The sequence below is a fragment of the Colius striatus genome, chromosome 7, assembly GCF_028858725.1.
Source record: "Colius striatus isolate bColStr4 chromosome 7, bColStr4.1.hap1, whole genome shotgun sequence".
Taxonomy (NCBI): Eukaryota; Metazoa; Chordata; class Aves; order Coliiformes; family Coliidae; genus Colius; species Colius striatus.
In genome coordinates this window covers 21483830-21497530 of record NC_084765.1, presented here as the reverse complement: position 1 = coordinate 21497530, position 13701 = coordinate 21483830, and the positions used below count along the sequence as shown (strand labels likewise).

General features: G+C 51.1%; 1 protein-coding gene across 9 annotated transcripts in view; it reads left to right on the top strand.

Moving 5' to 3' along the window:
• The first annotated feature begins 659 nt into the window (after positions 1 to 659).
• LOC104559806 (mucosa-associated lymphoid tissue lymphoma translocation protein 1) overlaps positions 660 to 13701 on the top strand; it is a 31211-nt gene continuing 18169 nt past the window's right edge. For 7 of the 9 annotated variants that reach the window (XR_009819075.1, XR_009819072.1, XR_009819073.1 and 4 more), the window contains exons 1-8: positions 1135 to 1424; positions 1693 to 1811; positions 2135 to 2288; positions 2924 to 3102; positions 4554 to 4650; positions 6725 to 6751; positions 7348 to 7551; positions 12613 to 12790. Coding sequence is in view for 4 of the 9 variants with exons in the window: in XM_061999959.1 (XP_061855943.1) it covers positions 1415 to 1424; positions 1693 to 1811; positions 2135 to 2288; positions 2924 to 3102; positions 4554 to 4650; positions 6725 to 6751; positions 7348 to 7551; positions 12613 to 12790 (968 nt within the window). In the remaining 5 variants the exon portion in view is untranslated. Of the gene's footprint in view, positions 770 to 1134; positions 1425 to 1692; positions 1812 to 2134; positions 2289 to 2923; positions 3103 to 4553; positions 4651 to 6724; positions 6752 to 7347; positions 7552 to 12612; positions 12791 to 13701 lie in introns of those variants that run through there. The other 2 variants (XM_061999958.1, XM_061999960.1) reach the window with 2 other exon arrangements.

Sequence of the window (13701 nt, the reverse complement as noted above, 5' to 3'; positions counted from 1 at the left end):
GTGCTGGGGTTAATTTAATGATAATTTTTATTAGCTTCTCACACTGCATTTATAAGAACTCTGAATCAGAGGCGTAACACAGAGCTACTGGCACGTATCCATCCAGAACCTTCATTTGCAATCCATTAATATGTTTATTTTAAACCTGCGGGTGTTTACTTACAAATGCTTGGCTGGACTTCTAGAAATTAAGAAAAAGGAGTGTCTGTGTGATCTCAGAGATCCCACAGCTGCGGAGAAGAGCACAAAGAAAGGTCCTACAAGTCTATGCTAAGCATCACCTTCCCTGTATCCAGGAAAGGAAAGGAGCAGTCCCTGTAGGAGCAGGGATTGCTCTGATCACATTTGCTGCAGCATGTGTTCCTGCCTCTGCAGGAGTGCAGCGTGACTGTCCCATCCCACACAGAGAAAAGGATGTGGAGAAAATCCTTCCTCCATCCAGCAAGTCAGCTGTTTCCCCATGGGGGGCTTGTGCAACCTCTGGGCAGGCTGGCCCAGCGCCACTTCCCCTGGGACCTCGTGATGCCCAGCTCAGCTGGGGCGGACTTTTTGGAGGAAACAGCCCAGCTGTGGGGTTTCAGGGCAGCAGAGCTGGGGCTCCACCATGAGCCTTGGAATTGTGGCCACTGGGAGAGAGGTGAGAGCAGCTGTGGACAGGACAGTGTGAGGGCAATGGGCAGGGTGGCCGGAGGGAAGAGGTGAGAGTGGCAATGCGGACGACAGCCAGAGTGGTTGTGAGGACGGGTGAAAGGAGGCCCGTGGGGCCGAGGTAAGGGGACTCATGGGGAGGACAGTGGTGGGGTGGGGGTGGAGGATGCGCATGAGGATGGGGTGAGGCCACCGGTGGGGATGGGGGCAAGAGCACCCTTAGGGATGGGATCGAAGACACGGGTGGGGATGGAGGTGAGGACACCCATGGGCAGGGGAGGTTCGGGCAGCCTCGGTACTCGGGTGAGAAGCAGCCCGCGCCGCTCCATGCCATCCCAGGCCGGGCCGGGCCGGGCCGAGGGGCAGCCCCGGCCTCGTCTGCTGCCGGCCCGCGCGGTTTCACCGTGGGAGATGGGCGGGCCCGGCGGCGCGGAAGTGAGGGCCCGGCAGGGCCTTCTCCCAGCCGGGCGGCGGGGCAGGCGGCAGGGGAGTGCGGGGCTGCGGCCCGGCCCCGCGCCGGGGAGGGGGAGCCCGCCGAGGCTCCGGCCTACCCCGCTCCGCAACTCGGCCTACCCCGCCCCGCAGGCCGCAACGGCCGCACGCCGCTGCGCCGGGTGAGGGCCGCGCCGACCGGCCCGAGCCGCCCCCGAGCTCCGGGCGCTGCCGTCCCGCCCGCCGCAGGTGCCGCCGCCGCTGTCCCGGGAGAGGAGCCGCCGCGGGCCCGGCCGGCCGCCGCTGAGGCCGGGGAAGAGACGGTGGAAGAGCGATGCAGGAAGGTGAGCGGCCGCCCGGGAGCTAGTGGCTTGCAGCCCGGGAAGCGCTGCCGCCCAGGAACTCGGTCCCCAGGAGACCACCCAGAAAAGCCCCGGGGCATCCCCTGGGCACGAGAGGCCGAGCACCCCTCGTTTTCCCAATCCCCCTTCCTCCTGGGGCAAGTGCCAGGGCCCCGTCTTGCAGCCCAGCGTGTCTGAGAGCCAGCTGGCAGTGAGCCCCTATGATGTGCCTGGGGGGTTGTTTCTACCTCCTTGTCCTGTTTCTCTGCAGCCATTACCATCACCGAGCAGCCAGTTTCTGCCTCCGTCCCCGTGGGATACTCCTTCACCCTGCGGTGCAGAGCTGAGGGACGCACATCGCTGCAGTACCAGTGGTTTTGTCAACATCAGGTAATAGCAGGAGCAGAGGTGGCCCTGAGTTGAAGGCTGGGTCCCTGCCCACAGTGATGGAGCTGACACCAGCGGGCAGACATGGTGGGAAGCAGGAGGCGAGAAGAGAGGGCAATAGAATGTGTGTGCATGACGAGAGCTTCTGCGGATGCTGAGGGCAAGCACACAGTGGAAAAACTCATTCTCTCACGTCCCTGTGGCTGAAGGAAGAGAAAAAAACAGAGATTTCCACTTTTCCCGCCCTTACAAAAGAGTCTACTTGTGCCTTCTGCTACCAGAGATGAGTGAGGACTCGCTACCCACTGCCTGTATTTTCCCTTTAGTCTGTTTGCTGCCAGATTCCTGGTGCCATCAAGCAAGACTTGCCCATCACTGCACAGCAGACCCAACTCTACACCTGCAGAATAAATGATCTCTACAAAAATGCAGTCTTCACTGAATGGGTGAAGGTGGAGGTCCATCAGTGTGTTGCCAGAGGTATGAGTGTGTCCTGTAGCTTTTCTGTATTTTATGTTTTTCCTGTCCTTGCAGCAATGATCCTGTGCCGTTCCTGGGGCAGTATGATCTCCCAGCTTGAAAATCACAATACAGAAGGGATTGCTCCAGTGATGTGAGCCTGCAGGTCTATGCCAGATCTCTGTGTCCATCCTCTGGGTGGTTCATGTCCCTATTATGTGTTTACCTGCTCCCCTTCCTGATCCCTCTCTGTGAGTTTCCTAGAGTTAACACTGGGCGTTTACCTGTTTGCGTTGGGTCTGGAAGAGGGGTGGCTGGCTGTTTCAAAGCTGAGCAAAAGTAACTCTGGGTGTGGTTGACCTCAGCACATTGACTCCCCCCTTGGCAGGAAAGGGCATCGGGTTTGGGAAGCCGGAGGCAGGGCTTTGGTGTGTCATTTGCTATCATGGATATCGCTCTTGGGGATTCTCTGCTTCCAAAGCAGGAAGGTGGCACTGCAGCCACAGCTGTCCATTCTCGTGGGACAGCATTTCTTGGTGCAGGTGGAAGCAGCTTACTTTTCTGGCAATATCCTCAGGGTCTTAAAGAGGGGGAAAAATGACCATTGTTTTCTGTCCTTGCGGAGACAGGACCAATTCTGTGTCACTGCTTCACAGGAATGCCCCCTCAGCTCTGGAGGGGAGAGCCGGTCATCGTCCTCAACCCCTCTGAGCAGAGGGTGGAGGTGGGGAAGCCACTACAGCTGCAGTGTGCTGCCATGGGAGTCCCAGCCCCCAGCTACCAGTGGTACCGGAACGGGAACCTGCTGGAACACCAGAATAGAAAAAAACTCTGGGTAACGTTGCTTTGGGATAGTTCGGAAATTTGGCTGCGAAGGTGGGTGATGGGAGAAGCTTGTTGCTGGATGGTGGGCATGGGAGAGCCTTGGAGAGACTGCTGAAAATGGGGTTATTGTCATGAGAAATGGTGTCCTTAACTCTGGCCAGTATCTGCCTGTCAGGGCTTGGGCGTGCTTTGATCTGTGTGTTCTGGTGAATGCCAACAGAAAGCAGTCTCTCCTTGCTTGTCCTCCCTGTCTCCCTGGCCCCAGAGAAGCAGCCTTGTGCTCTGCTGTCTTTTCCTACCGTGTCACAGGGTTGTGAGAAAGCACTCTTTGTGTCACCCTTGTTGCTTTGATAGTTGACTGAAGGACTATGGGTGAAGAAGGAATACATTTTATGGGCTTCTTTCAAAGCTATGGATGTTTCTCTAAGAAATAACGGGTTCATAGATGTGTCAAGGCCTCTTAGCGTGTCTCCAGTGCATTTCTGCAGCCATGGTGCAAGAACAGCTATTGTATGTCCATGCAGGGGACCGCAGGGTGGTGGAGCTCCAGGAGTGCTGCCTGCCTGCAGGAGAGCTAGAAGGAAAAGTGGTTAGTCCCGACAGAAAAGAGTCAGGGAGACTGCAAAAGTTGTGGGTTTATTTTGGGTCACTGGCTGAGTGTGAAACGATGCTGTCTTCTTGACAAGAGGCAGATTTCCTTCTGGGCCATGAAGTGAAGGATAACAAAGACAAGAGATCCAACCTCTTCTCATTAGTGGCAGGTGATATTCCAGGGGTCAGTGGCCTCAGACCACATTTTTCACAGGGAAGTTCAGGCTGGTGATTAGGAAGAGGTCCTTTGAAGGTGAGTGATCCTGCATCGGAGCTGGAAAGGCAGCAAGGTCTCTGTCCTTGGAGGTTTTCAGTACTCAGCTAGACAAGCCATGGCCAACCTGACCATGATCCTCTCTGAGCAGGTGCCTGGGCTGGAGAACCACAGAGTTCCTCTCTTGCCAGTACTGCTCTAATTCTTGTCACACATCAAGATGGATAAGCATTTAAAACTTGCTAGAAGGGAGCAGTGGCCAGTCAAAAATCTAGAAAATGTCACCTAAGAGGAAAAGCAGGCAACTTTCTCATGTTGGCCATGCACCATCCTCCCAGTGTGGCTCCTGGGGCAGAGAATGGATATGACACAGGGTTTTGGGGCTGCAGGAGAAAGAGGGGAAGGCGTCTGTGCAGAGTGTTCTTGTGCTGACGCAGCTGGGATCAGCAACAGACCTTAGTGCATGACCTTACTGGGCTTCTTAGAAAGACAAAAGTCATGGGAAATCTTAGCTTTGTGAGGCAAGGAATGAGGTCGCAGTGAATGGCAAGGAAAAAGGCTTTTTATTCCAGGAATCTGAATGCCTTTGGAAGGTACTGGCAGGGGGCTGCAAACTTTCACCATAGATAATGTGATTTAACTTTTGATCTGTCTAGATCGCCCACACAAAGGTCAGTGACTCCGGCACCTACCTCTGCTGTGCCTCCAATAGCCACGGAGAGCACTGGACCAATGCTGTGGACATTCACATAGGTGAGCAGAACCAACCCATGGCTGATGGGCTGCAAGTCACCTTCTAGCATCAAAAGTCACTAAAAGGGCAGGAAGGAATGTAGTGCTGTCACCTGGAAGCACAAAGCTGGCAAGCAGGGAGCCCAGTGCTGCCATGTCCCCACGGCTCCACCTGCCTGGTGGGAGCTGAGCGTCAGGCCCTGGGACTGGGGAAGGTGGGATATGTGGCTCTGATGCACCTTCTCCTGGCTTGCAGGCACTTTGCACGCTTTTACTAACAAAAAGAAAGGCCACTGGTTTTAAATATGGCTTCTGCAGGGAGCTGATGGTAGGGCACCGCAGAGGAGAGTCATGCAGCCTGGGGCTCTGCAGGGAAGCTGGAGTGTCCTGGCAGTCCTGCGGTGGCTGCCACGCAAACAACCCGTGGAGCACAGTGTTACACCCTAAGTGTCCTGGGCACAGTGATCTCAGCAGAGCTGTGCAAGCCCCTGCTGAGCAGCGGGCAGCCCTCAGACCGTGAGAAACAGGATTCCTTGATAACGGGGTCCAGAGGTAGTGGGGGAAATGGCATCTATGACAGAGCAAACCCCACTGTATTGTGGCATAGGATATTGCTGAAACCTGCAGTCTGTCAGAAACCTAGGTTAGGGCAGACTGACTGCTCTCAGGTGCTTACTGCGGTTTTCTTGCCTTACCAAGGTGCTGGTTTAATAGTGGCTGGCCAAATCACAGCAGGCTTCTGTGCTGAAACTCATTTCCAGCCTTGCTGAGATGAAGTGATGCACTCAGATGCATAGAGCTGGAGAAGATGGTGTTTATTTCAGGAAGATTGAGGCCCCTTGGGCTGGCAGCCCAGGCCTGGTGCTGTGTGAGCTGACAGATCCCGGGGAGAAGATGGGTCCCCAGAGCCTCAGGCATGCTCCACCTTCTGTGCCAGGGCTGCTTGGTCCCCTGCTTTTGCCCTGCAAAGGAGTAGCATAGGCTAGCTAGCTAGCTTTGCTGGCTCTTTACTCCATCTAGAGATCTTTCTATGCCATAAACATTTCATCTCTCCTTTTCATCTTGCTTTAAAATTACTGCAGCACTCAGGTTGGTCCCTTATAGCCAGAGGGCACTCTCCCTGCCTCCTCGAAGCGGGCAAAACAGCATGCAGAGGGGACAGGCAGCAAGAAAGAGGTATCAGGTTAGGTTCACAATGTTACAGCTGGATGGCTTTAACATGCAACAGGCAGCTGTGTCAGAGGCAGAAAAGGATGAATGAAGTGATTTTTGTAGCTCTCCAGGCATCCCTAGTGCATTAGCAACAGTGGTTTAGGTGCTAAATGTCTTCCAGACCCATGAAATGAATGCAATTAAAAATATGCCCTTGATTTCTTCTTTTAGAGTTTTTTGTCTTTTAAGATTTTAGGATTTTCTCCTGATTTTGTTTTTTGTTTTTTGGGTTTTTTTTTAATTAAATAGGAAAAGCCAGAGCTGTTAGGGTAAGGATGATTTTGGGAGGCTGGGAGCACTCAGGCAGGGGAGCTCATGGAGTCACAAAAGTGAGTCATGTTGGGTTGGCTGTTCTGAGCTGAAACTGCGAAAAGGCAGAGAAAGGCAAAGCATGGTGGTGAAAGGCTCTGGGAATCTTGTTGCAATCAAAAGCAAAGCAGCAGCTTCCTCTGTGCTGACCGCTCATGGGGACTGGCTCCTTTTTGAAGCTTATGTTGACCTTAAGTCATGTTTCCTTTGCTTTTGCTGCAGTGAGGGAGTGGGCAAATCATCTTGGGAAGCACAGCAGCACAGGCAGGGCTGGTACATGCTGTGCAGACCTGCTGATGGACAAGAGCTCCTCTGTGCTGGCCCTCCTTCCCCTTCTCCAAGCCTTGCTTCCCAGCTGCTCAGGATTTTGTAAATCAGTCAGAATTTCATAAATCCTCTTAATATCACGAGACCAGTATCTTTAAGGTTAGCAGTCAGGCTATGAAGAATTCACCCAAGGCATGTTGCTTGTATGGATGTTCTGTGATGTTGGATTCAGCCCAGCATTGTTGGTGCTGTCACTGGGAAGCTGGAGGCTGGGCACGGCTTTATCATTTCCTTCTTTCTTTTCCAGGTACATGTCCCTCTGAAAAGTTTTTTGGTGAGTATTCTCATATTTTCTTCCTGGGCAAACATTGCCTTATTTAAAAGCCAGATTCGAGGGTGGATGGGAGGACAGGGCATAGGAGTGCTTTTCCTGCAGAGACTGCTTCAGGCCTTTGCACCCGCATTGTCATGGGCTCTGTGATTTTTGCAGGGCAAATCTCATTGTTCCCACCCGTGCTGAGTGCTATGTTGTTTTCCTATAGTGAAAGATGGGGATAAAATAAATGCAGGAGCTGAGGATCTCTGTCCTTCAGCCCCATGGGGGCAAGGACCTCTGAGCCTGTGCATCCCTGTCATGGTAGGTTAGCTGCTGAATGACCTTGGTAGCACAGATCCTCCTGCACTTCTGGGATTTTAGTTGTTAAGTGAAAACTTTTCATGTCTTTCTTTCAAAATGATGCTTTATGTATTTTGTCAAAGTTTTCAGAAAGCCAAGGGCTTTCTGGAGGGTGTGCCAGGCTTGTAGCAGCATAGAGTCTATCCTTCCTGCCTAGATGTAAAAAAAGATATTCTGTATCCTCCCTCCAACAGAAGAAGGTGAGACCTTGCCTCCTGAGCATTTACAGTTTTGTCTCTTGATGTTTCCTTTAGCCACAGGTAAGATAGCACTTTTAGTAGGCAACAACCACTACCAGCATCATCCCAACCTCATGGCTCCTGTCACGGATGTGTTTGAGCTGAGTCTTCTTCTGGAGCAGCTGGGCTTCCAGGTTGTCTCCCTTCTGGATCTGAACAAAGCTGAGATGGTGGCAGCGGTCAGTCGGTTCCTGCAGCTGCTGGGGAAGGGAGTCTACGGTAAGGCCAGGCCAGCCCAGCTACCTGCCAGTGCTGAGTGGGCAGCAGCATTTGATGGCAGGGAGGAGCAAGGATTTTGCAGTTTTCTGAAGAGCTATTGAATTAAAAGAGAAGAACTTGAACTTTGCTTGCAGGGGGGCAAGGGAGACCTACATCAGAGTTTGCAGCGGTGCCCGGCATGGCAGAAGACCCTGGATTAATGCCGTTTGGTTTTGGCCAGGTTACAGGCAGGCAAAGTAGGTGTTTCTTCACCACATGCCTCACCTCCAACTCCATGGCTTCATGCTGAGGTTTTGGGGAGCTTCTGATGGCAAATGGGAGAAGGTGTTCTGATTTTGCCTTAGATGACAAAGTTGAGGAGACTGACTGAATTCCCCCACTCTTCTCCGTTGTGAGGAAGGGAGCTCCTTTTGAGCCATGACTGGTACAGCTGGCCATGGTTTCCTTATTTCTCATTCCTGATGATCTAATTTGGGCCTCTGACAGCCTTTTTGCAGATGAATGTCCACAGCTGCAGATGTCTTTGAGGTTGGGCTTTCAGCTTATCACATACTATCCTCAGCGGGAAGTGCTCCTCAAAGAGAAAACTGTCCAACGGATCTTGTGGGTATTAAAGCAGATGTTCAGATTTGGTGGTGAAAGCAGCTTCTTTGGGGCATCTGAGGTTCTTCCAGCCCAAGAGATGCCCTGAAAACACTTTTCAGTGTTTCTTTCCTATCCTCAGTGTGAGGCTTAATCTTCACCACCCCTCAGCTGCGTGGCAAACCAGGGCAGTCCAGCAGCAAAACTCAGTGGAGCCCCATTCCAGCCTGGTGCTCAGTGTGGGGTTTGGAGGTAGTGCAATGGATGGGGTTGTGGCCACAAGTGCACTGCTGCAAAGGCACTGTGTTCTGGGAAGCACTGACTCACTGGGGGAGGCTGAGCTGGCAGGGAAGGGCCATACATAGTTGCTGCCTCTCCGGCCAAGCACATCATCTGGTGACAGCATATTCCTGTGGCTTCACCTGCAGCTTCCTTTTGTGGGTGCTCTCTGAAATCCCCTTACATCTCAGGATTTACTCCCTCTCCCAGGCCAGAGTCACTCCAGGCTATCTGTGGCATGTGAGGACCAAATGGTATTTTATCCATGGCCATTCCCTTGTTTTTCTAAGTGTTGGAGAGAGAAAAATATTGTGAAACCACAAGTCTTGCATTCTGTTATGCCTTATTTAAACTTCTAATGCTTTTCTGCATTCATGGCCACTGATCCTTCCTGGCCACATTGATTTTGTGCACTGCCAGGGAAAACATTAACAGCTGAACTACTGAACCTTGATAAGCCCCAAGTGTTTGCTAGGCAAAACCTGCTCTGGATGGTGGGTTTCTTTACAGCTTTCTAAGTTGAGCGGTCTACTGTTATTTGGAAGCAGTGAACCCCAGCGCAGGCTGCTCCCAGCAATGTGATTGAGTTCAGGACTCTCGCTGTAATCGGTGGCATCCAGATTTAATGGTGGGGTGTGGGATCAGCCTGCCTGCTGATTGCCCCAAGACTTATCTGTCTGAAATGTGGTGCCTCTCACTGTGATGCATCTTCCAGCATTTCTTCATTTATTTTCCTTACATAGAATCAAAAGAACCAGGTGAAGTACAAGTCATTGAAATTGTCTTGTTAATAAAAATATGCATTTAGATGAAGCTAACAACTCCTCCTAAACCATATGTAGCAAATTTTCAAGGCACTAGCTCCAGGATGAACATCTAGAACTGACTTAGAGGTTTAGAATTTGTGTAACTCATATGCATGGGCAGATAGTGGTGAGACAGTGGTTCCAGCAACCTATGCAGCCTGGTAGAACTATAAGGACCCCAGAGGTGCCTGTGGTAGCCAGTGCTTACATCTGTGTGCGTGTGTGAGACCTGCACATAGGCATCCTGGTGCTTCTGCCTTTTTTTGTTTGCTTGAGGAACCTGGAGGTGCCATCCTCTGTAGCAGCCACCACAGGTGGTCAGGAGAGCTTTTGCGTAGGTGTATGGAATGAATCGGGAAGCTGGGAGGAGAGGGCTGAGGGGTGAAAGACTGTGACTGGGCTGCAGTGAGAGACTGTTCTAACACGGAGGCCCCTCAGCATGCCCGAGAAGTGAGGCTGGCTGTCTTCTGAAGTTTAACTCCAGCGGCAGAGATACTGCTGAGATGCAGATCAGAAGAGAGGATGTAGCCATGTAGGGGAGTGTTTGGGCACAGTTCTTGTTGCTTTTAGAGTTTTATTAAGCTTCTGGATGCTGATAAGAGCTGAAGAATATGTATCTCACCTCCTAAACTTCATCTTTATTGCGAGGCTGTCTGGATGGCTGTCCCTCCCTCACATATCCTTAGCTATTGGATGTTTACATTCCTACAGGGATTGGTGGGAACGAGCTCAGCCCACCTCCTTCCTTGTTTCCTCCCAGGTCTTGGGTCCCAACATCTTGGTAGCTTCTGTTGGGCTTTTTCCACCTTCTTCACCTTCCTCTTAAACTGAGGTTCCCAATACTGGACACAGGATCTAAGTGGAGTCTCCTCGGGGCCATGGAGGGCAGTGAAAGCTTCCCTGGTGATCCTGTGTCTCCTGGCCTAGCTCTGTCCCCGGTCAGTGCTGGCTCATCTTCAGCATGGTGTCTGCTGTGACCCCAGGCCATGATCTCCAGGCTTGCTCCTTAACTAGTAGTCGTCCCAGCCAAAATGCTGTCTGCGTTTATCAGCCCCAGTGCAGGACTTTGGCCTTCTTATTGTTGAACTTTCTGTGAGATTTCTCAAGCCCAGAGGAAAAAGAAGCTTTGTTTTCAGGCACAGGAATATTGTATGACTGCATGTCCAAGGTGATGTTTGGAGGTGGTGGCTCATCTGGCTGTTTCCTCCAGATGTCCTCTTAGAAAAGCTACAGAGGATTTCTGAAGGCCCCAAACATCCCCAGAGTGACCTAATTATGCAGCCCTCAGGGAAGCAGGGAATCCCTCGAATGTTATTTCAAGTGTCTTAAAAGTCCCAAGTCAAAAAAATAAGGTCAGAAATTGAATGAGAGTAGAAATTTGTGAGTGAAATACTAGGAAAATGCTGTCATGCCTTAATTAAGCCACATGCCAACATTATCTGTATTATAAACAGTGCCTGGACCTTCTGCTTTTAAATTTAGTACTTGGAAGCTTGTCTCTGAACAGCAGTTTTACTCACAAGGTGTGGGAAGAGCACTGAAATGCTAGCTCAGAATAAAAAAATCTTTTCCTTCTCCAAGTTAATTGTTGACTACTTTCCTGTTCAGTAGGCGAGATTAAGTCCAGGAGAGGTTTGCAAAGTTGCTCAGCTGATGTGAAACTCACGTCATTTTGATTCAAATGCAAGTCTGGGTGGTTTATATAGCGTGGGGAGCTCTTGACAGTGCACTCAAGGTGTATAAGACAACCTCAGAAGATTTCATGATTGATTCATTCTTTGTGGGCTTTTCTGTAATATTTCAGGTTTTTAGAGGTGTCAGTGACACTGCCTGGTAATGGATCTCATCGCCTCCTTTCAAGAGGCGAGGCAGAGGGATGAAAGCCATCAGTGCTTGATCAAAGGCCAAACCTGAAGTGCCTGCATCTGATTTTTCCAGAAGGTTTCCTGGTTTATACTTGTTTACAGTCTCAGAGGTGGATTTTGTGGCTTTGATTTGCAAGTTATGAAAGTATAGAACTTCTGCAAATCATAGCCCACTCTCACTGGCTTGTGATCCAAGAGGAACACAAACTTTGTGGGGCACCTGTGAAAAAAGCCATTTGAGTAACTTTCCATCGTCCCCTGAGCATAGAAACCAAAAGTGACTTGAGGCCTTTTTTACAGTGAGGTTATGCCTTCTGTCTTCCACACGATGAGGTCATGCATTCAGTCCTCCAACCTCTTCCCCATATACTGCATGCCTTGCAGCAATACAGATGAGAGCGAGTGTCCTGCAAGCTACAGGGGCAGGAGCAATGGTGGGAAAACAGAGGAGAGATTACTGAATTTCTCCTGCTTCTGCCTCTTAGCCACTTGTTCCCATTTCTGACCTCTGGTTCTTCACTGTCCTTCAGTTGCAGTCTGTGTCACCTCGCAGAGCTATTTTTAACCCATGTCAGTTCCCCAAGCTGGCCCTTGCCAGCATCCCCTAGGCGGTTGCACCAGTACAGGGAAGCGGTAGCCAACCCCTGTGCAGCTTTGAGGAAGCTACAGGCCACGTGGGGATCCTTATGCAGAAGGAAAGCCCTTTGCTGAGTGCAGGAGTTGGAGAGGAGCGCCAGCTTGGGCTGTGCTGAGCTCTGCAGTGTGGACTCTCCAAGATGGGTCTCCCCATCTCTTTTGAAGACAGAAGCCATAATTAAGTTTCATGTACTTCAGAGTAAAATTCAAAATCAAAATTTTTGGGGAGTATTAGACTTCCCACCAGCAGCTGGATGAGTCTGACTCCCCGCCTGCCTTACAGGGCTGGTCTCTGGTCTGAGGTTGTTGAAGCATGTGGTCTGCAAGTTCTGTCCAGCTGGAGGACTCTTATCTCATTTTTCACCAGCTTATAAGTGTGTAAATTCAGGCAGACATTTGAAAGCCTTCTCATCACCTAATCCATTGCTAGTCTCTTCTCCAAAACTAAGAAGTTAAGGAACTCCTCATTTAAAAGGCTGTTAATGTATTTTTCATTATGGTGGAATACTTAGTTGTCACATTCTTATGAAGAGCTGGCAATTAACTGAAACTGTGACTGAAGGTGATATTCAGCCTGGCAGATGCTGAGCTTGGGCATTGTAGTACAGATGGTTATGGAAATGTGTCAACCCAGTGACTTCGGGGTTTCATGATGAATGATACTGGAAACCAGGAGCAGAGGAGAGCCTCTCAGGGCCGTTTGCCGGTCTACTCGACTGGAAAAAAGTCAAAACTGTGAGGTAAACCTAGCTCCAGTTTCACAGGTGCTGCTGGTCTACATCTGCCCTGTGTCAGTATCCCGTCTGGACAGGAGGTGGGACATGGCTGTGGGGAGCTGGCTGCACACCTGCAGGTTTGGGTCGTGACTCATCCTCTCCTCGTGCTGTTCCCAGCTGTATTCTACTACGCCGGGCACGGATACGAACATTTGGGGAGGAACTACATGGTCCCTGTTGATGCTCCACAACCATACGCCCCTGAGAACTGCATCAGCGTTCAGAGGATCCTCCAGAAGATGCAGCAGCAGCAGACGGCCCTGAACCTCATCCTGCTGGACACCTGCAGGAAATGGTAGGGTGCTGTCCCCACTTCTTGGCCAGGGGTGGGCAGAGCATGGCATTCCGAGGGACCAGAGGACACAGTGGCCAGGCTTGGCCTCTGCTTCAGTGGTAGACTCCTACACACCCACAGGGGTGTTCCTGGGGTTGCTGTGGCCGTGGGCCCCAGTAGGTTGCTGAGCCCAACAGCTCTGTCAGAGTTTATCAGGCTGTGTCATGAAACGAGCAAGACTGTCCAGTCTGGTAGGATGTCCTGGGAGGAGCAGTTGATCACGTATTGGAGGCAGAGAGCATCAGATGCTGCTTGAGTCTTTTTTCTCTTGTGGCTGGTGACAGGACAAAGGGCAACAGGCACAAGCAGGAACACAGGAAGTTCCACTTGGACACGAGGAGAAATTGCTGTGCTGTGTGGGTGAGGGAGCCATGGCACAGGCTGCCCAGAGAGGTTGTGGAGTCTCCTTCACTGGAGGTTTCCAAATCAGCCTGGACGCGTTGCTGTGTGACCTGATTGAGGTGTACCTGCTTTAGCAGGGAGTTAGACTGGATCGTCTCTAAAGGTCTCTTCCAGCCTCCACCATTCTGTGGTTCTATGTGAGATCTGCTAGAGAGAAGAGACTTGAGACCCTCCCTTGATTTTTTTTTCAGAGTGAAGAAGCTTGGCAAATACAGGCAAGTCACCTAAAGGGATGGCTCTGCCCTGACATAAATTGTTGGCTGAAACAGCATAGGGTTTGTCTTTTTGTGTTTTAACCCGAATGCGCTGAACCACCAGGCCTGGCAGGCTAGAGCAGTGTCTCGCTGACCTCGTGCTTTCATGGTACATGTTGACCCAATGCTCAGGCTGGGACTGTTTAGCTCATCTCTCTACTCCAGGTTGTGTTTATATTAACATTTCAGAAAGCACAACATGGTGGGGAAGATATT